This window comes from Amphibalanus amphitrite, unplaced genomic scaffold (genome assembly GCF_019059575.1).
Source record: "Amphibalanus amphitrite isolate SeventyFive unplaced genomic scaffold, NRLGWU_Aamphi_draft 000796F_arrow, whole genome shotgun sequence".
In the NCBI taxonomy this organism is placed as follows: domain Eukaryota; kingdom Metazoa; phylum Arthropoda; class Thecostraca; order Balanomorpha; family Balanidae; genus Amphibalanus; species Amphibalanus amphitrite.
In genome coordinates this window covers 17,535-44,732 of record NW_024882290.1, presented here as the reverse complement: position 1 = coordinate 44,732, position 27,198 = coordinate 17,535, and the positions used below count along the sequence as shown (strand labels likewise).

At 51.7% G+C, this 27,198-nt stretch overlaps 1 protein-coding gene across 1 annotated transcript in view; it reads right to left on the bottom strand.

The window, feature by feature from the left end:
- The window catches only part of LOC122366322 (serine/arginine repetitive matrix protein 2-like), a gene marked incomplete at its 5' end in the record, with an annotated part of 76,769 nt that overhangs the window by 32,511 nt on the left and 17,060 nt on the right, over positions 1-27,198 (bottom strand). The window contains 3 exons of the mRNA XM_043338471.1: positions 6,510-6,693; positions 14,478-14,807; positions 15,427-15,725. Of these exons, the coding sequence (XP_043194406.1) occupies positions 6,510-6,693; positions 14,478-14,807; positions 15,427-15,725 (813 nt within the window). The remainder of the gene's footprint in view (positions 1-6,509; positions 6,694-14,477; positions 14,808-15,426; positions 15,726-27,198) is intronic.

Genomic DNA, 27,198 nt, shown 5'->3' with positions numbered 1-27,198 from the left:
CGAGCAATAAAGATGATGTCAAAAGTAACATATCATTTAAGAGAGGGCTCATTTACTAAATGGATCAGAGCCCAGAGGAAATATAGAACGGCTGACAGCCACGCACCAAGATTGTCCGTCAAGATAAGCAATGAAACTGGATGAAGCCAGGGAGAGCCAAATGTTAAAGCACAGGTCGAGTCAGAGACATTGGCTGGAAAGCAATTTAGCCAATGAGTTCATTAGGAAGAGTGTTCGCTTGGTTGTATATCATTTGTAGTGTGTATGTATGAATCATACCATAAAAGGGCATAGAAGCCGAAGGGGCCTCCTTTTTCACGCATGCTGTATTACAATTGAGAATGAAAAAGAAAGCTGAGCATTGGGACCGACGTCTTGAGATAAAGTGATACGCATCACGACGGATCTGACGGCTTCAACTTCCATCACAAAAACAAAGCCCTATTTTCGAATTCAAATAAATTCTCTAAAGGCAATCTTTGCTAGGGGATTTGAGGATTTTGCACAAAAACAGCACCCCTGTCAGCCAGTCAAGTTCCAATATTGTAGATCAGTCGCACTGGAAGCCCCGGAATCTCCGCGACCTGAGTGGGAGCCGACTCGGGGCGGGTCGGCGGGCCGCCGCCGGAGCCCCCAGCTCTCCCGTTGAGGAGTTTCCTGGCGGGCGCTGTTTTTGCCAGCCCGCGGCGCACTCTCGGCATAAAATGAGTCCATCAGCGCGACACACGTGAGCGGGAGCGGCGCGCCGGTCCGTCGCGCGTGCCTCGGAGACACCGGCTCGGTCCCGGTCGGTCGGGCGGGTCGGACCGGTCGGTCGATCGGCCCAGGTCGGGCCGCGCCGGCGGGTGCGTGTGCGTCGCCCATCCTGTGTCCCACCCTCCCTCCTGCGACACCTGTCCGCGACACGCCCGACCCCGGTGATAATGGAGGGACTCCGAGCCCAGCGGCCGCCGTGCCCATGGCACGGCCAATTAGACACATCCAATTAGACGCAATGGTCGGAGCGCGGCGCTGGACGGAGTCGGCGGCAGCGGTCGGCGGTGACCTGAACGGTCGCGGGGTCAGAACGCCGTCAGGTGTGGCCGCGCCCCGTCCCGTAGGTGCACTACCGCCGGCCGCCGCGAGCAGCAGGCCCCAAATAGGCGGCCACTGGCCGGGCAGTGCCATGGAAGGTCGAATGACCGTCGCGGGAACCGTCTCCGAGTCCGGCCCCATAACAGCCCGACACGGGACGGCGGCCGGCCGGACGGACGGACGAACTGCCGAGCAGACCCCCTACAGGGGACGGACAGAGTAGCGGATAGCCATACAGACTGACGGGCGGACAAACGGATGGCCGTGCAGACCCGTCAGGGGATGGTGGACTGACTGACGGTCTGCCACACGGACCAGACAGGCAATATTGCGAACCGGGGTGCTGCGGATGGAATGAAGAAGTTACGAACTCCTACACGATGTGACAGATGATCTTACGTAGAGCAAGTATCAGCAACAGTAGGCTAAATCGCAGCGTCGACCACTAAGGCAGCCTAGCGGTGATTAATTGCCACTGAAGTAGCCGGGGGTCTTACCTACTGAGCCAGCGTGGGAGGCCATTGCGTCAGCTGGGGCGGCAACCGATAAAATGACCATGAACAGACGGGGAGGGCTGAACTGTGGACCTGGGGCACAGCCGATGAAAATGTGCATTATCAATGTGGAGCATCTTAATTTTAGAATAATTTTCAGCGCGAAGTGCAAACGGAAATACATCGACAGTTGTGATGCCCGACTCCTCAAGCCCACAAAACGACGTCTGGCATTGGTGGGTGCATTTTTTTCTTTTTTTACTTAACCCTAAACTAAAGCAAGTTTATGACCAGGGTGTTTCACTAAAAGTGTCAAAAAGTACATGCTTATTAAAGATATGTGAAATGTGCAAAGCACGTGGTTGCGCACGTCACTTTGTTGCAAATTTTTGGACATTTATGTTTCGTCCATTTAAGATATATTTTATACTCAAACTAGAGGGACAGCATTACGCGCAGCGTAATAAATCAATTTTCATTAAAATCGGCCCAGTAGCGGCCGAGTTATTGCCAGAATAAATTTTGCGTCTCCTCCTGGCCGGCGGTGCTCTGTTCCGGTATTCATTGCCAAAGGTCAGTGACCTTCCGGCTCTGATTTCACCCAGTTTTGCAGCGAAGAAACTGAGCCTAAGGCGCGTGCCGTCTGCTCGAAACCGGCCGCGGCCCAAAATCCCGCAAAGATGCGCCCGCCACGTGCAAACCGGCGAGCGCACCCCCTCCAAAATTTAATACAACAAACAGATGCACGCGTCCGACTTGCGTCGAAAATTTCACCCCCGTAGCCCGCACCGTTCCAGAGCAATAGCCCGCCAAGCGTGACTGACGCGTCACATACATACATACATACATACGGACGTTTTGATTTTCATATATGTAACTAGAGGGACAGCATTACGCGCAGCGTAATAAATCAATTTTCATTAAAATCGGCCCAGTAGCGGCCGAGTTATTGCCAGAATAAATTTGGCGTCTCCTCCTGGCCGGCGGTGCTCTGTTCCGGTATTCATTGTCAAAGGTCAGTGACCTTCCGGCTCTGATTTCCCTCAGTTTTGAAAGCGAAGAAACTGAGCCTAAGGCGCGTGCCGTCTGCTCGGCGCCGGCCGCGGCCCAAAATCCCGCAAAGATGCGCCCGCCACGTGCAAACCGCCGAGCGCACCCCCACCAAAATTTAATACGACAAACAGATGCACGCGTCCGACTTGCGTCGAAAATTTCACCCCCGTAGCCCGCACCGTTCCGGAGCAATAGCCCGCCAAGCGTGACTGACGCGTCACATACATACATACATACATACATACGGACGTTTTGATTTTTATATATGTAAACTAGAGGGACAGCATTACGCGCAGCGTAAAGAGGGACAACATTACGCGCAGCGTAATGAATCAATTTTCAATAAAATCGGCCCAGTAGCGGCCGAGCTATTGCCAGAATAAATTTGGCGTCTCCTCCTGGCCGGCGGTGCCCTGCTCCGGTATTCATTGCCAAAGGTCAGTGACCTTCCGGCTCTGATTTTGCTCAGTTTGGCAAGCGAAGAAACTGAGCCTAAGGCGCGTGCCGTCTGCTCGGCGCCGGCCGCGGCCCAAAATGCGGCAAAGATGCGCCCGCCACGTGCACACCGCTGCACGCACCCCCTCCAAAATTTAATACAACAAACAGATGCACGCGTCCGACTTACGTCGAAAATTTCACCCCCGTATCCCGCACCATTCCAGAGCAATAGCCCGCCAAGCGTGACTGACGCGTCACATACATACATACATACATACATACATACATACATACGGACTTTTTGATTTTTATATATGTAACTAGGTGTCCAGCATTACGCGCAGCGTAATAGATCAATTTTCATTAAAATCGGCCCAGTAGTGGCCGAGTTATGGCCAGAATAAATTTGGCGACTCCTCTGGGCCGGCGGTGCTCTGTTCCGGTATTCATTGCCAAAGGTCAACGACCTCTGACTCTGTTTTCCCTCATTTTCGCAGCGAACAATCTGAGCCTAAGGCGCGTGCTCTCTGATCGGCGACGGCCGCGGCCTAAAATCCCGCAAAGATGCGCCCGCCACGTGCAAACCGCCGAGCGCACCCCCACCAAAATTTAACCCGCGCCCCGTAGGGGGGGGGCCGAAACGGCCCCCCCTGTCCTTTTCGGTCGATATCTCCTAAACGGCTGGAGATATCGCCACCAAACTTTCAGGACCCCTCCGGGCATCAATTTTACACATTGTGACCAAAAATTTTTCCAGAGGCTGTGATAGGTTGGCCACAAATGACGTCAGAGTGACGTCATGTTCTGTCATTTTCGATCGAAAAAAGACCTTCGCGAGAAGACCTGTCAGGCCTACAGCTTTGAAGATACAGAAAAATGATCAAGACATAAAAGGTGTAGAATTGACAGGGCTACAAAACTGCCATCTCGGATTTTTGAAATTTTTGAGTTTTGATCCCCAAAAATCAAAAAAGCATTTTTTTGGATATATTAGCCAAAAAATCCAAAAAGTTTTTTGAGTTTCGAAAAAACCGGAATATATGTGATAGTACCTACCGTCTTCTATCTACATACCGAATTTCAGATCGATACCTTGTTTTTTGGCCAAGTTATAGCGAAAAAACTGTTCAAAAATGATGACGTCAAATTTTCAAACTCAATTTTTGGCAATTCTAGAACTCGTAGAGCAAAACAAAGACCACCATTAGACTCCCCGTGACGAGCTGCATCGAATGGATACCCATTTTATGCAAAAATATCAACTTTGAAATTTGACCTAATTTGACCTGACCTTGACCTGACCTTCACCAAAACGTGACCTAGGCTGGCCCCAAAGGCTGCCTAACCCACATAATCGCATTTTTCATGTAAAATGGACCATAAAACATGTATCACACGACACATTCATATTGTGACCCCCGGTGACCTGACCTCGCTGTGACCTGACCTGGTATCAGTGACCTCAGATAGCAAAGTATGTGTTTGACGAACAATATACCATCGATGGTTTTCAATAAATTACCAATTAACTCGATTTCACCGCACATTTCTTGAATTGCCTGTGAACGGTGAAAACCTGACCTTTGACCTGACCTGTGACGTCATCGGTTTGACCTAGGTCAATGAAATTTGGTCACAAGGTAGTTCCCGGGTAGGGCTATCAAACGCCGTTTGAATTTTGAAAATCGGCCGGTAACTTTCCGAGATCTTAGGGGGGGGCCGAAACGGCCCCCCCCCCCCCCCTACGGGTGGTAGGGTCCGCCGGTAGCCCTACGGGGCGCGGGTTAATACAACAAACAGATGCACGCGTCCGACTCGGTGCGAAAATTTCACCTCCGTAGCCCGCACCGTTCCCGAGCAATAGCCCGCCAAGCGTGACTGACGCGTCACATACATACGTACATACATACATACATACATACGGACATTTTGATTTTTATATATGTAATGGAGCGACGGCAGGAGGCCAAAGTCACAAGTCGTTTTTTTTCTTATGCAGATCAAGAACAGGTTACTTACACCGCAACAAGAGGGTTGGATTACACTTAAATTTGGTGTCATCAGAAACATTGAAACCGTACGCCGACTTTTCAGGAAACGTTTTACTCTCTCACCTCGCTACGTTCCAACTTATAAAAGTTTCAAAGGGCTTCTTCTTGAAAGGTTTAAAAGACGTGTTCCTTCGATGCCCGTTCCAGTCCAAAAAAGGCGTGGTCCCCCCCCCCTCCCCCTCTCGGCGGAAACCGTTGAAAAGATCAGGGACTTTTCGATGCCCTTTTGAAATAACAAGAAACAAATTTCAACATCAGAAGTAACCAAGGCCTTAGTTATCAAAAACAACAACTGTAACGGCTGTAGCACTAGCCACCAGGAACTGGCTGGACCAGAAGTTCCCGGGCCGAATAATCAGCTGCCTCACAGCCCGCCCCTGGCCAGCGCGAAGCCCCGATCTGTCACCGCTAGCCTTCTAGTTTTGGTCAGTAGCTCTCGCAAAGATGAGGAAGACTCAAGTCGCATCACTTCGGGAGCTGAAGAGTACAGTTCAAGGCTTTGCCGACAGTCTGGACGCTGAAGATGAAAACGGGCTGTGAAGCACCTCCGGACACGTGCCGAAACGGTGCATCAAAAGAAGGGGCGGATATGTGGAATAGGTTTGAGTGACGGTGATATCATTTTTATATATTCAAATGTCCAACAATTGCGGATGAAATGATGTGCAAATGTCATTAGAATACATTGTTATTCTGTGCATTATGACCTTTTACTTTTTGACACTTTTAGTGAAACACCCTGTAGCTTTCTACAATGGAACCGGCAAAAAAATCCACGTTTTCTTTTATAACCTGTGTGATAAAAGCGACGACTAACATGACGATAGTATTACTTATTGAGGCTCATTGCAGCAATAAGCCATAGATAACAATTTAGAACGAAAAGCTGGCTGATTGGGCCTCGTAACATAGCTGCATCCCGTGTATTACGAACACAGATGCCACCGTTTCTCAAACTAGCTGGCGATCGGAACAAGAGATGCTACCTAAAGTACCACTACCGACTTCCTCCATTCTCCTATCAATTTTCCATGAGGAAACTTTGTCCACACACACTATCGGAAGTGGTCTGCTCGATAGTTTGTGGAATTCGACAGTGATTGCTTGAATTGAAGATCGTTTTCTGTCCCAAAGTTGGTCGTCCTCCGATAGCGAAAATGGACAGCACTGACTAATGCAGTGAATCCATTCTGTGCGTCCTTCAGGCCAGTAACAGTCGCCGCAGCGCCGGAGGTCTGTCAGTCTCTCTCCCCATCTGTCTGTCAGTGGGTGAGTGGTCATCAGACATCCTGTCGTCTGTGTCCGTGTGTTTGTCTGTGAGCGGTGATCGGCGGCCATCGATTGGTCATTAGCGCCGGTGTACGGCCGAGTGTGTTCCTGTCGCCCAATTAGGACTCACTCTCTGGTCGGAGGGCGTCGGCGAAGTGGCACCAGTCGGCGTCTGTGGGCACCTGGGGCAGTGTCTGTGCCGCACGCGCCGCCCGCTCCAGGTTGCACCGGCGCAGCTCAGCCAGGCGCTGCAGGTACTGGCGCCGCACGGAGGCGTTTCTGATGTAGTCGGGACGCCGGCGACACAGCGCCTCCTGCGGACAGACACACAGCAGCCGTCAGCGTCAGGTGGAACAACACACGCTCTGAGAAAACTAACAGGGGCGGACCGCATGGAGACAAAGCAAACGTTAACAGTCAACACAACAAACGGTAAAACAACACGCACTGAGACAAACCACAAGGGCAGACAGACGGTGTGGCGGAGCTCCAAAGGGCACACCGGTCGCGTCGGCACATCAATAAGATTGAACTCCCAGGCGTTTGGGGTCACGGGTCATTGACCCGCCGGCAGACATGCACACAGACCGGCCCAATACCGTTCCCCTCAGTGGCGGCCGACCGTCGGCGAAAGGTCACACAACCCTCCCTTGGTCAGACATCACGGACAACGGCCAAACAAATCACGGCTAGTGCGGCGTCCAGTCCACTCCGGGCAGTGCACGGACCACTTGACCCGCCCAACAGCCGCTGTTCTAGGGTCGAGGCTCCGCCGACCGGGCAGTCTCGGCGGGGGGGGGGGGGAGGTCGTCCCCAGAGGCGCCACCGTTCGTCACCGCGCGCAACAAACGCCGCAGAGCGTCACCGCTCGCCGCCGGAGCGGCTCATTAGTGGCGGCAGAGGCGGCGCTGTCGGCGGCAGGCCGAGGACGGAGGCGGTGTTCGGTGGACGGGAGGATAGGGCGACACGACAGGTCGACGACAATCAACGGTCGGCGGAGACGGGAGACCGCGACAGGTCCGAGAGAGTATGGGAGAGGATGGGAGAGAAGGGAAAGAGTCAGAGAAGTGCGGGTGACCCGCTTTTAGTCCGCACGTCCACAGGCGGCACTGGTGAAGCCAGCACACAAACAAGGTGATCTCCCGAAGTCACCCAACGCACCGCCACTTCGGCCGAAGTTATCAGCAGAATGGACGTCGGCGTCTTCAGGCTGCCGCTCGCAGACAGTTCAGGCCGAGATATGGAAACCTCAGCTGAGGTATCCTGTTATTGGAACAGACCTATCGACACAACCCCATTCTCGTCAGCCCACTATTCTCTGGCAAAATAGGGAAATCGAATCTTTTCCGAAAGTTATTAGGTTAAGAACCGAGTTAAAACAAATTAGGAGTTTTTAGGATCATTCGCGAGGCCTTGGGTTGGGAACAAAACGATCACGCAATAAACAAAGGCCACCATCCTGTGGACGATTCAGGGAAGCGCTGCTATAGCTTAATAATTTTATTCGCGATATGATCGAACAGCAAACTGCTATCCAACGCTGCTAACGGACTGGCGACGTTACCTGCCATCAACAATTGCTATCAAAAGGGATCGCAGTCACATGCGATGATTCAGATGATTATATCCCTGTATATTCAAACACTTGGTAAGTGCATGCACTTGGGGGGGGGGGGGGGGCGCGTAGCAACCAGCAGCACAATTTGAGTGAATATCGTGAGCGACGCTAGGTTATTCACTATTCAGAGCATGGGTGGAGCTATCCCAAGGAAGTTGGTGGGGCAAAAAGGCGTCAAGTCTACAATGTCCGATTGTCAGTTTGAATAAGATGCTAAACTAAGACAATGCCTTTCATTACAGAGCTAATCTTTTGCATTACACAGACATTCCAAAGTTCGTCAATGTGAAAAATTGATATGTAAAGCAACAAAGTCCTACACATGAGCTAAGTTGCTGGGGCAAAATGGCAAGTTGGTGGAGCAGTCGCCGCACCAACTGTATAGAAAGCTCCGCCCCCCGATTCAGAGAAAACTGAAAAGCGACCGACTTGGGGCCAGCCGCGGTCGGCCGCCAGCGCAAGTGATAGACTGCACCGCCGTACACGCGTGTCATGCGGCGCAGCCTACACGGCAGGGAACTTCGGCCGGACGCCTGCGCACTGAGCAGTGAGCAGTTGAGCTCTCTACAACTGGGTTAGGTATCAAAAAAATGTTTTCACTCAGTTTCCCGTTTCTATGCTGTTTCTAACCGGCCGAAAAATGGCTCCAAAGTTGAGGTGCCCGTCTTACCCCACTTTCCCCTATCAGAGTAACGCTCTCCTGCTGCTCTCCGGAAAAAAAGAAGAGGGAAGCGCCATTCAGCGAATCCGACTACCGCCCGGTGTCAGGGCGAGCCTTTGCCTACGTCATTTGGGAAAACGTCGAAGGTGTTATTGGAACGATCCCATTGATACGACGAGAAGGAATCGGACGAAAATAGACTACCGAAAGGATTAAATCTGCAAATGGGATGGAGGAATGGGGACAGCATTAAGATAAAAAGGAAAACGCTGTTGAAATAAACTTAATGCAAACTCAATAACGCCAGATCGGGTTACAGTGTGTGGGCTCGCTTGGTAACGAAAAGCTCAACGTCATATGGCGACGGATACAATAAAAAGTGGAAATGCTTCTTTTCTTATAATTTCTTATAATAAAAAAATCCGTCCATTGCGCGAAGTTTGATCATAACTAGAGCACGATGCATCGTTTTATGCTGCAAAGATAAATGTTTGGTTGACCTTCCGGCGACGGGCGCGACCTCAGCTGAGCTGAGTAATGACACCCAGCAGGACAGAGCCCAAACTGAATCGAGTTAGAATGGCACGGCATCTAACAGCACAGTTTTAAAGTCGAAGCAATTTTGTCGCATTTCTGGTGAATGGTGATAAATTAGACACATTATCCGGTAGATTTAAAGCCGTCCCTTTACTTTTTCGCCGCCAACATTCAGAAATTAGCACCAGTATGAGCCCATTGCAAAGAACCTCATGCACGTTGCACAAAACTTTAATGCACATTACGTTCAATATCTTCAATTTCAATCTTTATATGTTGCGGCTCTCAAATAACGGTACTGCTACCTTGTAAACATTCAAACAACGGTGAATAAAGTGCAATGGTTCGGTATTGCAACATCTGATAGGAATTCCAAACGAAAGCTCGCTATGACCAGAAGCCGTATCGAAAGCGCTTTCACTGAATGACTTCATCTACAACTCTCGTATGGCTTGTCAATGCATCCATTTCTGGCTTTCCTCTATTAAGTCCGACTTTGAGCTAAGGTCCGCGGCCGGACGTTGGCTGCCTGTCCGTGCATCATCAACCAGCAGCCGGACGGGGCCATCCCTGTCAGTCCTCCAGCCCGAGCAGAGTCGTTCAGGACGGTAAAAACGGCGACTGGCCGCGACCGTGGCCGGCGGTGATGAACGGTTTCTCGGGGCGGCACGGTGGTCCGCACAGGTAGCCCCGCTCAGGCGACCGATGGGCCCGGCTCAGGCGACCGGCCACCAGCGCGAGCGAGTGGGACGCACGGGGCCGAAATTAGCGGAGAACAGGGAAAAGGACGGCCGAGGAAAAGAAACCCTAGTTTATGATTTCGATTTTGGGTCAGTTACTGAAATTGATGAAATCAGAAGAAAATCGGGGAGTGGAAGTTTTTAGTTTTGGAGATCAATGAAACTGATGGAATTGCTTAAATTTATAGAACTTTGAAATAAAAATATAAAACGCTAACAGCGTTTTTTTTTTTGTTTGGCCTCCGATCGTCGCAGCTTTTTGAAAGAGTAGCTTCCCACTAAGCAACAAAGGGAAGCAGCCTTGAATTTCAGTAAAGGTCTCTACCGGTGGCTAAACAAACAGCCCGACAAGGGGCACCATTGCATCCGCAGGTGGCCGACCAGCCGTGCTGCAACACGCCGCCTGTGTTCAGATGGACATTGGGTTGCAGTTCACCAGGAGTACTATCGGTCCCGAACGCTCACCAGACACTCCACCGCACCAGCGTGATTTCCAATCCAGTGACGGAGTGGCGCGACGGCATAACGATGACCCTAAAGAGGTTGGCTCCTGGTCCACACATCTCTCTAGTCAAACACATCAACACAATCAGCCACCCGAGCAACAGCCGCCCGGTGCCGGTTGGACCCGCACAGCGTCGGTCCCAGCGGTGCGGACCTGTGCCGCCAGCGTCCCGCCGGTGTCCGGAGCGTGCCAACTCAATAACCATTACGACAGGAGCGGCGGCGCGGCCGGCCGGCGGCGGCAATCTGCCCAGATTGTCTGCGGCACCGGGACGCGGCGTGGCCCATCCGGCCGACCGGCACAGCGCTGCGGGGGAGACCACCGCTGGCACAAACACACGCACACACACGTGCTGTCCCGCGGCACTCTGCCGAACGGTGGATATTTCGGCGTCGATTCCCTGTAGCGGCGTGTTTCTCGGCATTGTGCCGCTGCCGGTTCTCAGTTCGAGTCTGGTCACGTATCGCGCTCGCCTAGAGTGCAGGCTGAGCCGACCAAGTGGCCGGCCGGCGCGGCGCGTCCCGCCGAATCGCCCGACCGCGGATCCATTTGGTGTATTGAATAAAATCACCCTAATGGCATACTCGCCCACACGACTAGCTAAATGCTTCAAGGGCTGAGTTAAATAAGGAAGGAAATTGAATGTAATTTATCTTTAAATAAGATTGCCTCGGCCAGCAAAGGCTGTTCCAGCTGGCTCTTCCTATATGACAAAATATTGTGCCTTGTTATAGCTGGACAAAATATTAAGGTCTATTCTAAGGAGTTTCAGTGGTTCAGTGGTTCAGTGGCTCATTAGGATATTACATGCATAAAAGGACACAAGATCTGTGGACCGTGGGGAGCTAAATATCCTCTCCTAACGCTAACATCGCTTTCCAGAGTTCACAGAGACCCCAGCCTGTGGCCAGTGGTCAGATTCCGGATGCGGCGATATCCGCGGGTCTCAATAACTCCTAACATGTTCCGGGCCCTGACCGAGACGCCGACAGGCCATCGCCGATCAACTCATCTGCGGTATCCGCGCCAGACAGGCCGTGGTCGCCAGACGAGCCATTCGCGGAATCGACAGCTTATGGCATGGACTTCTGCATAATTAATCAGCAGCGTCGGGCTGATTACTAAGGAAGTTAACTTAGTCGTAGCTCTCATGGTCGGTCATGCATCTTACACAGGCGGGCCGAAGCGGCGATATTGAGTGTAGTGTGCCGTAGGGGAAATGTAATGAGGGAGTTCATGTCGTTTGAGCTGGACTGAAACTGTTCTTGGTTCACTTCACTTAGTCGTTTAATACGTCTAACCATTAAACCACTAAGTACCTAGCACTTGGCTGAGACGAGACCACTGAAAACCGGGCGGTAGGGGTCGGGTTTTCTGTAATCCACGGAGCCCCACGCGACAGGGGCTCGGGTCAGAGGGCGGAGCTGTCGGCGCCGACCATCCACCATCGGGGGCCCGCCGTCGCTCCCAGCCATCAGGACGGACAGACGACGGCGGCCGGGCACTCGCCGGATTGAGTGTCGCCGTCGGAGTCCCACTACGGTCGACCTAATGCAGTCATGTGGCGGTCGACTGGGCTACAGGCGGCGCCGGTCCCAGGGCTGTGTGCCGTGTGACAGCAGTGGGTCCACCGGTTACTGCTGACCGGTGACACACGGCACAGCAGAGTAGCCGCTGGGACACCGAATATGGGAGTGTGGTGGTTGGTCCGGCGGGGTGACCAATGTGACACTTGCTATATTTGGGACCCGGCGGGATAGCTGATAGACACTCATGATGACATAGTGTTACTTTTTTACACCCAGCCAAGTGGTCGCTCAGACGCCTGCTAATGGCCCAGACTCGATGAGCGGTGGTTGGTTCCACACACTGCCGAACCGGCGATGGGCGGGTAAGGGCGGTCGTCCTGGCCTTGACCTACCCAGCAGACGGCGAGGTCGGCACGGCGACCGCGGCCGACGCCAACTGAACGACCGCCAACAAACAACAACAATACGATAAATGAATGGGTTGCCGCGGTGTGTAGGCGCCAGCCTAATGGCTAAATGATGCATAACAACCTCATAATTCAGTGAAAGACAATGCTGATATAACAATACGACCACCCGCCGAATCCAACTACCGGTAATAAATCCTCAGACAATGGGGTTAGAAAAAAAATTGCTTAGCACTAAGCCATGCATTACGATTCACGACTGATGCATACTCAATATTCATAATTCATAAATATCGTAGATGGTACAGCGTTGAGGTCTTCAAAGAAGAATTCAGACCGGAAAGCGCACTCAGCAGAACCCAGCTAACAAGGTCGACCAGTTGGCTGTCTGATGACACCACAGTGCCTATATGACGTGCCGTCGTGCCCAGCACACATTCCAGGGACGGCACGTGGCGGACGGCCATCCACTGTGTTCTAGTGCAGCCGTCCAACGCCACCAGTCAACTCTACACGTCGAAACACGAGGACACGAAGGGCCCCAACCTCCGGCAGACGACGGGCCGGGGAGGGGGACGGACACTGTGAGTGACGTCCGTCCCCCGAGAGCCGACCGGCGGCGCCTCCCGGGGACCGGCCCCGGCTGCGACCATCCATCTCAATTCACGGAGACAGCGCCGATACGATCGCAGAATGGCTGTTCCGCCGCCGCTATCCGGCTGGGGCCGTCCCCTGGCCCCCGCCGCTGGAAGCCAGTAGAGGGGGGAGGAGTATGCACTCACACGTCCCGTTAGCTCAGATAAGCCAACTGGTTGCTTTGCGATCGCTGATGCTAATGTAAGACAACGCAGTACTAAACAACAACGCCGAACGGTAAGAGCATCACAGAGGATCGGACTTTGCTCATTAGCCGACAACTGGGGCTCTGTTTCCACTACATCCGAATCTGTGTGCTGCTGATTGCCTATTCCGCTCACTTCCACTTCCCGGCTGTCCAACCATCTCCAGTGGCCAAAGTCAGGAGTTTTTGTGTGAGGAAGGAAGAGCCTTCCTCCATACTTGAATTCTGAACGACAGCCCGCGGTAATCCACTAATCTGAGTCGGCCGGACCTGGCGGAGCGCCCAAAGCCAGTCCGTGCCTAGTGTGTGACCGACGCGAGCGGCAAATCTATCGCCGAGCCAGCCTTCCCTCGAGAAGAAAAACAGCCGGCGGCAACGGTTGCGGCGGATATGTCTGAAAGGCGCCGGGCCAGCCAGATAGATCCCTGGTCGTCAGCCGCCTTTGAAGAAGTTATTGTGGCAATACCATTCCGATGAAATGACGGCGTTGATCCGTGCGCCGCCTGACGATCGCCCGGAGGCTGATGGGACTGACGCGGTGGGTATGCCGTCAGACGCGGAGCGGGTAAGGGACTGACAGGCGACAGCAGCGGTACAATGGGAGCCCGCAACTGACTTTGGCAGGGCGAGAGCGGCCGAGGGCAGCGGAGTCCGACACCGGTGGTAGCGAGGCCAAATGGGAGGGGTATATGGCAACATTATCAGCTTCTTGAGCGATATAATATAGTACAGTGCACGCCCCGATCATTTGTCGTGAGTTAGGCGCATCGGCCAATAAGCAGCAAATCAATTCATCATTCAGTGAATAACAAATCCACATCGGTATTTCAGAGGAACTTTCCCTAAACGGCTCACCGATGCATACGACAAGACTGGATATTGAATAGAATCACATATATCGAGCCATTCGCTTGAGTGGCTGGTTTTAATATCGACGAGCTACGGTAAAGTTTGGGCAGCACACTTGGCAAGTAAGACACCCGATTCAATGAAGCACGGAGGCAGAAGGGCCATACTTTAAGCAGGGTCTGGTTCGGGCGGGGAGCTGGGTGCCTGTCGGTGCACTCCGGGCCGGGGCAAAAAGGGGCTGGGCTAGACCGGGACGGAGTGAGTCGTGGCGAGTGCGAGAGCTAGGAGCCACCCGGCGCACCCCGGGCAGAGCCAAGACGGTCACGGCCGAGCCTGACCATGTCGGATCAGACCGGGGCGGCCTGTGGCAGACCGTGTCGGGGTGGGGCCGCTGCGCCAGTCGCCACTGACCTGCAGGGTGAGACACTCGGCGGCGCTGACGGGGCCGGCCGGCCGCCGCTGGGTGACCGACACGCGCCGGCCGTCCTCCGAGCACATGGCGTCCTCCTCTCGGACACACTCTGTGCCGGTGGCCGAGTCGGTCCCGCTGCCGGCCAGGCCCTGTTGGCGGAGCAGCTCCTGGCTGAGCCGCACGGCCGGCAGCACCCGCCGGCAGCCCGGCTCCTCGGCCGGCGGCAGACGCAGCGGGCCGCGGCGCACAGACAGAAAATAGGCCACCGAGCGGCGCGCGGTCGGCGGCCGCGGCGGGTGGTGGATGATCTCCGAGTCCTCCGAGTGCACCTGTCAGAGCAGGGGAGAGGTGTCAGCTCTGAGAACCAGGGACCGGCCGGCGGGGCACCGGGGACACGTCCCGGGAGCGCGGAGCTCACCAGACCGACGCTGATGAGACGCCGATTATAATTTCCGTGCCGGCCGTGCAGTCTATTTCGGTTGGCCAGCACACAGAGCCGCTGCCGGCCTCCCGGGGTAGCGGTCATATGCTAACAAACCTACTTCATTATTCACGCAAAGTTATTAAGCTCGACAATAAACTTGAAGTTATCTCACGGCTGGCCTCCGTTCTCCCAAGGGCCGGCTCAGGATTCTATCAAAATTTAAATTTAAATGGCTGCAATGAGTTGTGCAAAATTGGCCTGGTTCTCTGCCTGAATTGGTAAACATCATAAACTCGGCCAATGTCCTGTTTTCCCCACCCATCCCCTCCTACAGTTTCAGTCTTGTCGCCCCTCTCCGATAGCTCTCCCCAGATTGTCGTTGCTCCGCTGCTTCCGGGCTCAAACCCTCCTGTTCAGCACTGCTGAGCCCTTTACCCATTCCCTCCAAGCATTTAGACCACCCTCCACTCGTCCTAATGCTGAGCAGCAAGTACCGATCACTCCTCGGCTCGCCCCCTACTCACCTCCCGTCGCACCGTCTCGCAGCGGAAGGTGTCCGGTCCGGCGGCGCGCGCGGCCAGCAGGCCCGTCTGGGTGCCGACGGAGCGCGACTCCTCGCTGCTGCCGGCCCAGCGGCGGCGCGGCGACGCCGGACACTCGGGCGGCTCCTGGCAGAAGTCGGCCCGCCACAGCGCCCGGTCCAGCTCGTCCACCCGCAGACCCTCGCGGAGCAGGCACTGGGCGCGGTCGGCGTCCGGCGAGCGCGCCGCGCCGCCGCCGCTGCTGGCGCTGTCACCGCTGGAGCCCTCCGAGACTGTGACGGCTGTAACAGCATAGAAGACGGCAATGTGAGCGGACGTGGGTGATGTCGAAATGTTCTGCGGCTATTAAAAAAGGCAGAGCACAAACAGAAACGATACTATACTTCACACCAAAACCAGCGCTCATTGACGACCAAGCCCCAATTTCCAGCCCAAGAGCTGAGAGCGTTTTGTTCTGTCATCAAGGGTCAACGGGAGATCAAACCGATTCACTTCGGCCACACAAACAGTCCGTGGGGAAAAGGAGCGCTCCACCTAATCCTGGTGAGTGCGCCAGAATACGCCCACGATCGTCAACCAGCGCGCATCAAACGCCAAACGCGACGCTGGCGTTGAGAGGACATTGGAGGGCGCGGCGGCATTCAATGTCGTAACCTGGCACGGAGAAGGCGGACTGGGCTCAGGCACCGGAGCCGGGCTGCGGCTTGGACCGGGAAACTGCGGACTGGACTGAGGGACCAAAGAATCAGGCCGCAGATTAGCTTTCCACAATACCTACTCAGCTTAAGAAAACGAACAACTGATTTTAATGCAGGTCATTCAAACCAATATTTTCTTCAAATTCGTTTTGATTATAAGGTTGCATGAGCGTATGAAGATTCAGAAATCGACCGGACCCCTAATGGCCTTGCTGCGCTGCTAAAGGGCTGGTTTCATTCGGACTGCCAACGCCGGCTCCAGACGAATGCGGCGCTGGTAGCCGAGGTGACGACAGCGCCGCTTATCGAGCGTCCAATAAACTGGCGGATCACTGGGAACTTCGGCAAATCACTCCGCCACGCCCGGTTCAGGCCGTGAGCTAAGCGTCAATAAATCCGAACTGAAGGAAATATCAGCATTTACTAGATGCAAAGCGTCGGTAATTTCTTTTCGAAACGCTTGAACTAATTTATGACGGCACACTCGTCCGTCACCGCCAGTCTGAAATATTCTTAAAAGATGCGACATTTCGCACTCCTCTGAAGAGAGAATAAAGTTCGAGAGCTTCGTAAACATCATTTTTAAGTAAAATGCGACCATGTATGTGACAGCAAGCATATGCCACTCGTAAGCCAGCTGAACAAAAATGCATAATAATGGTTAGCGAAGTAAATATGAGGATTTTTTACGCCTTTGGATATTTCAAATGTTCTGGGAGTCATAAGAAAAGAGCTCAGAGGCCAGTTTTACCAACAGAAAAATAGCCACCTGCCGGAATTTTTTGCCTTAAGACCGCTTCACATACGGAGCGTAAGCGTGATGGGCACGTAAGCGGATAGGGCTTTACCGTTTACGCTCCGTATGTGAAGCGGTCTTTAGGCAAAAAAAAAATCCGGCGGGCGGCTATTTTTCTGTTGGTAAAACTGGCCTCAGTGCATGAAAGTCTGAAATTCAAATCCTAAATTGCTTCGTATTTTTATCTTGCTGGTAAAACGTGTCTCACGTCTGCCACCGCCATCGGGTACTGTCTCGCTGCACAAGACAAATACAACGTCCGGGCTCATAATGATATTCAGGCCCCGTCCGGCTAAATCGTGTCTAAGTTCGAGACCACCTAGACCAGGCCGGATCAGCACGTGCTAAGCGGTAAGCACTATAGCGGTAAGCTGAGCGGCTCGGTGCAGCGCCTCAATGAGTTTAGCGAATTTCGGGACAGCATCCAGTTACGCTATCAAGTGTGAAGAGTGCATCAGTTAGTTCAGAACTTGATTTGAAGAGAGACATTTTCGTCTCACTGCAACCCATCATAATACAATGCATAGCTAAATTACCTTTCATTGATCGACACTAATTGAGCAATTGCGTGTTTTGTTGATTTTACGTAATACAGGGTGGGCCAAAAAGGATGGAAACATTTTAAACTCGCATAAAACATGCAATATTGCATGCAGGTGACTGAAAATGATACCAAACGAGAGTATATTTTGTGGAAATTCATAATGACATCATGCTCAGCTGCTTTCTCTCGTTTTCAGTCTGTCGCAGTAGATGTTCGAGGAGACCGCCTTCGCGAGACAGGCACAGAGCGGCCCGCCTGACGACTAACCCGATAGCCCGACGACACATGTCCTCTGGTATGACTCGCACAGCCTTGATGATCGCTCTCTTCAGGCCACAGAAGCTTGCTGGACCTTCTTTGTAGACCTGGCCCTTGAGATGACGCTACAGGAAAAATATATAGGGGTCAAGTCAAGTGAGCAGACGGGCCAGTTCCGACTGGCACCGCGGGATATCAGCCGGTCACCAGAGTGGTTCTCGATCCACTTGAGCATTGTTTTGCTATGTGAGGAGACACACCGCCTTGCTGGAACCACATGAGGTCCAAGATAATGCCCTGCGTCGCTTGATCTCACTTCAAGAACTTCTTTAGCGTCGCTTGGTAGGTCAGCCACGTCGCTCCCACCCTCGAACCGAAGTGGAACTGGCCTGTCTGCTCAACCGACCTGAGGCTGACCCTACGGATTTTTTCCTGTAGGGTCATCTCAAGGGTCACCGGTCAGGTCTATAAAGAAGGTTCTGTAAGCTTTAGTGACCTGAAGAGAGAGAGAGAGATCACCAAGGCTGTGCGAGTCATACCAGAGGACATGTGTCGTCGGGCTATCGCGTCAGCCGCCAGGCGGGCCGACCTGTGCCTGTCTCGCAAAGGTGGTCTCCTTGAACATTTGCTGTGAGAGACTGAAAACGAGAGAAAGCAGCTGAGCATGATGTCATAATGAATTTCCACAAAATGTACTCTCGTTTGGTATCATTTTCAGTCACCTGCATGCAATATTGCATGTTTTATACGAGTTTAAAATGTTTCCATCCTTTTTGGTCCACCCTGTAATTATGCATCGAGTTCGCTGTACGACAGCAGCACTATTGTCCGCGCCGAAAGTCTCTTTCCGTCCATAAGTACATCCTCACAATCCCTATAGCTCGATGCTCGTTACTTATTTACAAGTATGGACCCATGGAGGACGAGACCAGTGCTGGAAATGAGGCCGCTTTCTGGTCCCGGCATTTTATTCTCCGGGTGAGTTAGCCCCGTCTAGCGCTTAGCCTTTCGGGACCCTCTCAGAGCCGCGGTTGTTTTCGCCGCTCGGCCCATTTGAGATGCAAAGTTGATAGTCGCACGAAGTTTATTTGGGGCCTCTGAATATACGACTTCAAAATTAATCGATTCTACAAAACCTTTTACTTTCATCTATATGCATACATTTAACAGTAACTCCAGACAAGACTGGTTTGGCTGGCCCTAAATAAGCTTCGTGTGACTATTAACTTTGCATCTCGACTAGGGCGAGCGGCGAAAACAACCGCGACCCTGAGTGGGTCCCGAAAGGCTAAACGCTGGACGGGATTAACCCGCGAGGAGAATAAAACGCCGGGACCAGAAAGCGGCCTCATTTCCAGCACTGGACGAGACGCAGTTAGTAGTTTTAGGCAAAGACCGACAGTTGAAAAGAGGCATGTAGGGATCAGACAGAAATCGTTTCCGGGCATGAGTTCGAAAGTTTTGAGGTAAAAGCGAGAGCTCCTATGCCAGAAAGTCAACTATTTTAGCTGCTCCCACATAAAAAATGGCGAATTAAAATCCCACGATGGTAAAATTAGAAGCCCTAGCGAGGTCTCGCGGTGGCTCTGCGATAACGGAGTGTGTTTTGGACGCTCCGACTGCGTCAGGCAGTTGATTAAGGACGCCATCCGGGCGACCTTGCCGAGAACGGACAGCGGAAAATAGCAGCACCCGTGTCTTAGTGCAGCAAGAGGGCAACAGCCCAAACAGCTAGCCAGCGGTCGGTCACTGATCTCATCATAGAGGTAGGCCGGTTCTGTTGCTAGCCGGAGATTTCCCTGCAAAATCATTTAAGTCGTTACGCCAAGCCCGCAGATCCGCACAAATCCGGCGCGTTCAGCAGTGCGCCCATTAGCAGACCCCCAGTGGAGACGAGAAACGTGCGCCGCGCGACTCGGTAACGTCTCTGCGCTAAATGTAGATCGTAGGCTGAATAGACGGCCGTTCAGTTTCGGCAGGCTGCGCCGCACTACGCAGGTGCAGTGCGGGACAGTCTACCACCTCAGGTTCCGACCGCGCTGGCGGACGGCCGACACAGGGCGGGTATCACGCCGTCGTCGCACCGCCGTCAACCGCCGTCCACCCAGCTGTGGCCAACTGCTAGTGGCGAGCGCTCTCAATTTAATCAAGTTCCACTCGTACCGGCCGACCCGGCTCAGGATGAGAAACTCGGCGACAAACAGCCAATACGATCGGCGGCCGGGTTACAATGGGGGCCAGCGGCGGCGCCGGACCCGTCCGGCCGCCGACTGACTGACCGCTGGCCGACGTCGGCCTGCGTTATCGGCCCGTCGGGCTGACCAACATAGCATTACCGAGTGCAGTCAGTGTGAACAGCCGCCCCCACCAGCGGAGGCCGAACGCGTATTACATACCGAGTCGGGCGGGAGGCCGATACAGACGAGCCGAGCATAACCAAACACACACACACGAGACCTGTGGTAAAAACATCCACACATGCGTGTTTCCCGAAACGATGTCCTGAGTTCCCTGATGCGCTTCGTAAGGAATTCAATAAGTCATTAAATTGCAGCGAACAACATATTGGTGACTGGTGACTTACTGTAGTTTGATTACTGAATGCGATGCGGCAAGTGAAGAAACTGATAGGGGTTACGCTGATAGATAGGGGGTAACGCTAGCACTGCTCTACAGCTACGATTACGCCGTGTGACCACCACATCCCGGGACGGCACTCCATCCAAGCATTATCACACCCTCTCAGGTCCTTTACCGCGCATAGCGTCCAGAGTCCGTCCCTCCATGGCGTGGTTCCGCCCTCAGTCTCCCGCCCACGCCCGCACACATTGTGCACTCGGCTCCATCGGTCAGTGCCGTGACGGCCGGCATACAGCAGTCGCGGGACGGCCGGCCGGCCAATCAGCTCCAAATGACAGCTCACGCCAGCGCAGACAGCTGGGAGTGTATACGCGTAAGTGGTGCCTTTGGATGTCTGAAGGCTCGGGGAGCCGTGGAGCATCGCGGATTCAGATTGCAAAAATAAGGATTGGAAATGACTGGGCTGATAAGAGGATGGATATGAAACTGAGATAACGTAGCTGCTGTATTTGTGTATCAAGCAGTGCACCCACGCAAATGGGTGTTTGTATCTGCAAACAAGTGCGCAATAGAACTTCATCATCCATAAGTTTTCCTCATGAAGCAGGCTGCCCAGTGGAAACTGAATCATGATTCACGAACAACACAATTTACAGCAAAATAATAATACCAGTGTCCATGAAAATTACACCACACCAAGATTGTCCCAAGAAGTTTGCATAATAGTACTGGAGCTTCACTGTAAATTATAGCAGTGCTACACATCCGCGTATTACATCAGCCTAAGCTGGCACAAATAAGGAAATAATTTCAGTCTGGAGACGTGGCCGGTCCCGGGGCTCAGCCTGCCGTCAGTGCCAAATCCCGCCTGCCACTCATTCATTCAGAGGTCAGCTCCGGCACGAACCTCCGGGGCGTGAGAAACTCGCGGTCAGCCGAGAATAGCTGTCACGTGGGCCACTTTTCCCGTTCGCCGGCGGCCGAGGTCCCCCTGGGCGCCGGCCGGCGCGTCCCGCAGGCCCAAGTTGGAGTGGCCGTCGCCGTTAGCCGGGCCAGAGGACGGTCCGGAGTGACCGCAGGGGCGCCAGAGGGGCCGTCACCGGGGTAACGATCGGCCCGAGTTCAGGTCAGCCCTGGGGAACGGCTGGTGGACCACCGACCAGGGTAACGGCTCGCGAGGGTCCCGGTCAGCTCTTAGAACGACGGCTAACGGGGTGAGTGGACAACTGCTGGCGCCTGGCACCGACACAGGTCAGTTTGAAGCACACTCGCCACGCCAGTCCTGGGACACCGACCTGACGGGGTAACAGTAGACCCGGCAATGACACCGGGTTGGCTTTGGTTCCGCCGTTTACGCTACATTGTAGCAGTTCAGTCTCCGGCAGTTTCAGGATGTTGAGGAGCACCCAATCCATACGTGAACTAAAAAGTATGGACAACTGCTCCTAACTTTTGTGGACATATTACAATAATCGAGACGACACCTGCTCGAGATAAGTTGGGTTAGCAATGACACCAGGGACGCACCCGTCATAGGTACTAATCTTAAAATAATATCTTGGAACATTAAAAACATTTTAAAAATCGAAGTCGACATGGAATCTATGGCAAATCAGATCGAAAAAGACGCCTAACGATTTCGAGCAGCCAACAGTGTCGGAGCCGACAGAGTCCCCGCCATACCCTGCTAGGACTCAGCCGTCTGACGGGCCGCTCAGGCGGCAGTCCGCCACAACTCGCACGCAGCTCGGCCGCCGCCGGCCGCCAACTTTGCTGATATCTGCGGCCAGCGCGGCGCCGATGGATTAGATGGGCGTGTGAGGCTCACCGGATGGACACTGCGTCCGCTCGTCCAGAACACTCAGCAAGGGTACTGTCCAGAATACCCAGTAGCTCGCAGGCCACAGCGGTGAGACTTGCCAAGGTGGCCTTCAGATGAAAAGTGTGAAGAGTAAAATGTCGAATGTTAAATGATAGACATGAAATGTTAGCCGACAGAAGTCACGTAACCAATGTGAGGCGTCAAATGTCAGGCATTTCATGTCAGGTGTTAAAGTGAGGTGCTAAATGTCATATTCAAATACCGGGGGTCAAATATCAGTATGATACTGCGTATGAAACGTCGATTATGAGATGTTCGTGCCAAGTGTCAGGTATGCAATATCAAATGTCAGGTGTTATCTGTCATCTAGCATAACGCACCGAAATTACCCATTCCCCGGTCGACCATCACTCGAGAAGCACCAAACGGATTCTGAGCGTCCGAGCGCATGGGGAGCCCTAATTAATACAGATCAGGCCATCGGGAGTCAGGCAACCGTGGGAATCGGCTGGGAAATGGCCCTATTCATTAGTGGCCCGGAGTCTGTAGAGCGCGACGACATGAAGTGGCAGACATTAGCCCACATCAGGATGGAGGTCCGGGGGGGGGGCTGTCTGAGGCTGACTGGTCGGTGTCTTGTGTCTTGTGGAGGACTGGCTGTGGACGAATTGGTCGAATACAAGATAGTTTAGGGCCTTATGAAGCTGACTGGTCGGTCCATGATAGAAGCGAGGAGTGTCAAGGTCGGTCTGCGCCAGGAGGCGTGTGGCGGACGCTGTTACAGTGCTGGAGGACAACGTTTGCCTAACAAATGACATCATGTCGGCGATGCGGTACTAATCGCCAGGCGCTACTTTTTGTAGGATCTCGGATCTATTGTCAATTAGGTTATTTCTTGCGGAGTTTTTTATCAATCTGATTGTTGGACAATATGATTCAATGCATCTGAGCAATATGATTAAACATAGAATAAATAAGAGAACGCATATTGAACTTCATACTGACGATGCATGTCAATAGATGGGGCATTCCACGTCAAATCAAACACCGAAATCCGTCATCCCCTTCGATTTTTCTGAAAATTTGTAGGCAGACTGGGCATGGTTCAAAACTGAGTTACGTATAATATTTTCGAAATTTGATAAAGTATCGCTGAGATATAGGTCATCGAATATAGCAAAAAATGCCACACATCAATTTTTTAAATGTCTATAACTCTGGTTCCTTTTCTGGTATCAAAATGATGTTAACAGGGTCTTGTAGGCAATTGATAAGGCTTTGATTTTTAATTATAAAATTAAATTGAAGTGACCTTGAAATGCATTTGACCTTGAATTAAAACAGAAAAATTTAAATAGCAAAAAACACGTCACCTTCGATTCGGGTGATTTTTACATATTATGTCCGTCACAATGTTTCTAACCATCTGTGAAAAAATTGGAGTGGGCCATTCATAACTCTCGCCGCAAACGCCGTTTGCATGCATCAACATCACGCAACCGCGCGTGACCTTGAAAGACAGAGTCAAGACATGCTTGCTTGTGTACACTTTCTGAAATGAATGATTGCTGATTAGTGATATCCCAAACTCTGCGAGAATGGAAATACATAGTCATCGTAGTCAAGCATTCAAGTTCCATAGTAAAAGTGTCTCAGGCAAACGGTATTTTGCGGTGAATTTTGAGCCGTGTGGAAATGCATCATGAAGCCAAAAATTCAACGAAAACATTATCACGCAACAATATCTTCACGTCTTTTTATCTTCACTATACGAAAGAATAAACATTTTTGAGTATGTATGGGGAATTTCTAGTTAATCCAATAATAAATATGGCAGTTAGAGACCTACTAAGAGTAACATGTCGCCGGCTGAGGCGGGATCGGCCGACGCGGGAAACGCAGCAATCACAATTTTGTGTTTACACGTTCATATTTCAATTGTTTACCAACCGATTTTCAAAATTCTTACACCATAAGATTTCCTGTACATTTCTTAGTCTTCTCACAAAATTTGACGCGAATCGAACGTAATCAGCGGTAAGGAGCGCGCTGTAAAGACGGAACCGTTCCGTTCCGTCCCGGCACAGTCTACAATTCAGGCGGCGGCTAGCGGTCGGCGCCGGCTGCCGAGTCGCCGCGGCGACAGGATGTTCACTTTACACCGCTATTACTAGACCAGTTGTGAACCGATTTTCTTCTTGCTTGCACGATGAGATGTGCAATTCAATTTTAGACAGGTAGCTATAATTAATTTCGCATTAATACTATGAGATATTGGCGAAAAACAGGAGGGGTGGGGCGAAATTCACTCTTCCCCCTCCACTGCGCGTGCTAACATACGTTTGCATATGTGTCATTTTCTTCAAAACTTATGAATGGCCCACTCTAATTTTTTCACAGGTTGTTAAGAATATGGTAGGCAATAAAATATATGAGAATTAGCCAAATCGAAGGTGACGTGTTTTTTGCTATTTCAATTTTTGTGCTTAAGAACAGAGTTAAGCAAATTTCAAGGTCATTTATTTAAGTAGGTACAATTCTAAACAAATGCTTAAGAAATTACCTAAACAGTAAGGTTTATTTCATTCAAATCAAACAAGTGCAACCAAAGTTATGGTCGTTCAAAAATATAAAGATGCAACATTTTGTAAAAATTCGATGCCCTATATTTAGAAGACCTGTGGTCAGAATGTGCAAAAAACATCAATGTAATGCCTGGGGCGACACAGGAACTCGCTCACAAATTTATGATTAAATCGCTGATGGTAAGGTGCAAAACAGCCGATTTTTGTTCGATTTGACGTGGAATGCCCCAGATGCGTTAGGCACGGACAACGATATCGAAATTGAATGTGCCGATATGTCAGACAACACGACTATGAAGATGGCGGCACAGATCCCGCCGTCAAAAATGTTTTAGCATGCTATGAAATGTGTTCGTTATATTCAAGGAGCGTTTCCTTTTCTAAATACCACAGCCCATCAGGGTGATTACAAGTGAAGCACAAAACGCTAATAACGCTATCAAGAGCACAGGCATGTCTTGAAATTAATCCTAGCGATAGACTCGTCTTTTTTACTGCCCAGGGAAAAGCCTTATACGCACGGTACCGACTCTGGCCTAGGCTGAAGCTAAACTCGTGAATCCTCGATGTTCGATGATGCTACATACTTGGCACATGTTTTTGAGACGCGAAAAGCCTTCAAAGTAAGCATATTTCCATAGCCATAACAGTCGGAGGTTCGGTGCGTTTTTTGAAACCCGAATCTGGAAACTCATCTTTCAGCATCATTTTAATTAAACTCATCGCAAGATAAATTAAATTATGCTGCAAATAATAAAAGTCGATAAATGACACATTTTCAATATCAATGGGATATTCAACGTAAGAATGTCGCTAAGCTGTGGGTCCAAAAAGAATGTAGTCATGTACTCTGGTCGGCCGCAACGGCGCATATACCGAGAATGGCAGCGTGAGCTTAGACTGAGCTAGGTAGGTATAACAAATGCTGCTAATGCAATGTAAAATACCAGCATGACGGCGAATTCATTTATACGCGTCTTGCGTCGCCGGTAGCGCAGAAAGCGTTCCCATGATCGTATTAGTCACAGTGGAGCACATTCTTTACTCAAGGCTAAATGACAATTTCATAGAAAACGCAATGCTACAGCGACGGACCTTCTGAATTGCAAGCAGCCTTTGGTAGCTGGTGTCGCAATAAAATGTCAGTTCTGGTAAATGACACAATCCACTCTCGTTTACAAACGTGCGTGACAGAATTAACCAATAAACGCACTGCTTTTCATTCTTTCTCAAATAGTCTCTAGGTTGTCACCAAACATTCTCCGGGCACTAACTGTAACTGATCGGCGGCGCCGCCTATCTCTACACCAAACCATTCACCTTACAACCACAACACCGCGGGTTGCGCCGCCACCGAACTCTCAACGTTGAGCACTGCCTGCCTCGTCTGCTCGTATACCGTCCCTATAACGCGGCCACTAGAGTGGCAGCCTCATCTCGCCGCGGCTTTGGGTGATGCACTCGCTGAGTTACGGCATATTGTGAGAGCTGGCCTTATCTACACATGGTAGATGTTTCCATTAAGCGGTCGTCCATCAGTACTCGGCGCGGTGGCGGGCGCCGTTTTAACCGTCATTAGAATACATCGGCCAGATTCGCCGAGCCCCATTGCGCAGTGAGTAGGTACTAACATGGAGAATGTGCGCAAAGTGCATGACTTGACCTTATTTTCTGATAACCATGTTGGCAGTTGCAGCTCTTACATGCCATTTACTCTGACGCAGCGTCGGATGGGGTTCAGATGCGTCGTTAACCAGCAAACATAAATAACGCGTTAGGCGTGACAAAAATTGTTTGCATGATCATGAATCATGAATATTTATGTTCACTAAAGCTGCAAAGCAAACAAGATTGAAATCACTCTCAAGGAGAAATCTCAATCCTACAATTACATATCTATTTTCAGTATGGTTGGTTTAATGAGTAATCTGCGAGACGGAAGGCATTATGGAAATTGCTGGCGTCTTAGACAATGCATATCTTTAATTACTTGCATCCCGGACCTAAGCCCACTGTCGGGCACCGGACAGACCATCGGCGTATCGCGCCGCATCTGCCCCGCGCGGCACATCCTGTGTGCGCGCATCTGGCCGGCACATCTATCCGCCATTCCGTGTGTCGAGATAATAACACCGCCGGCGCCGCGTGTACAATCATCGTGCCGCGGTAATTTGTCATCAGACGGCCGGGATTAGGTTGTGCCGGTTCGGCGCCGCGTTGGCCAGTCCTCCATTGCAGCGGCAGTGCCGGCTGCCCCAGCTAACGACCTGTCCATCCTGCCGATATAAATAGCTGGCTCCGGCAGCGATCCGGCGTAGTAAGTTCGGCGGAAAAAAGTCCGTCGATGGTGACATTGATTGGCAATTAAGGAAATTCAATGAAGAAGCGCGGAAGAGAAATGAACTTTCGGAAGACTTCGGAAGTCGAGACGTTCCGTTTATCAACAAGTGTCGTGATTAATGGCACAGCCT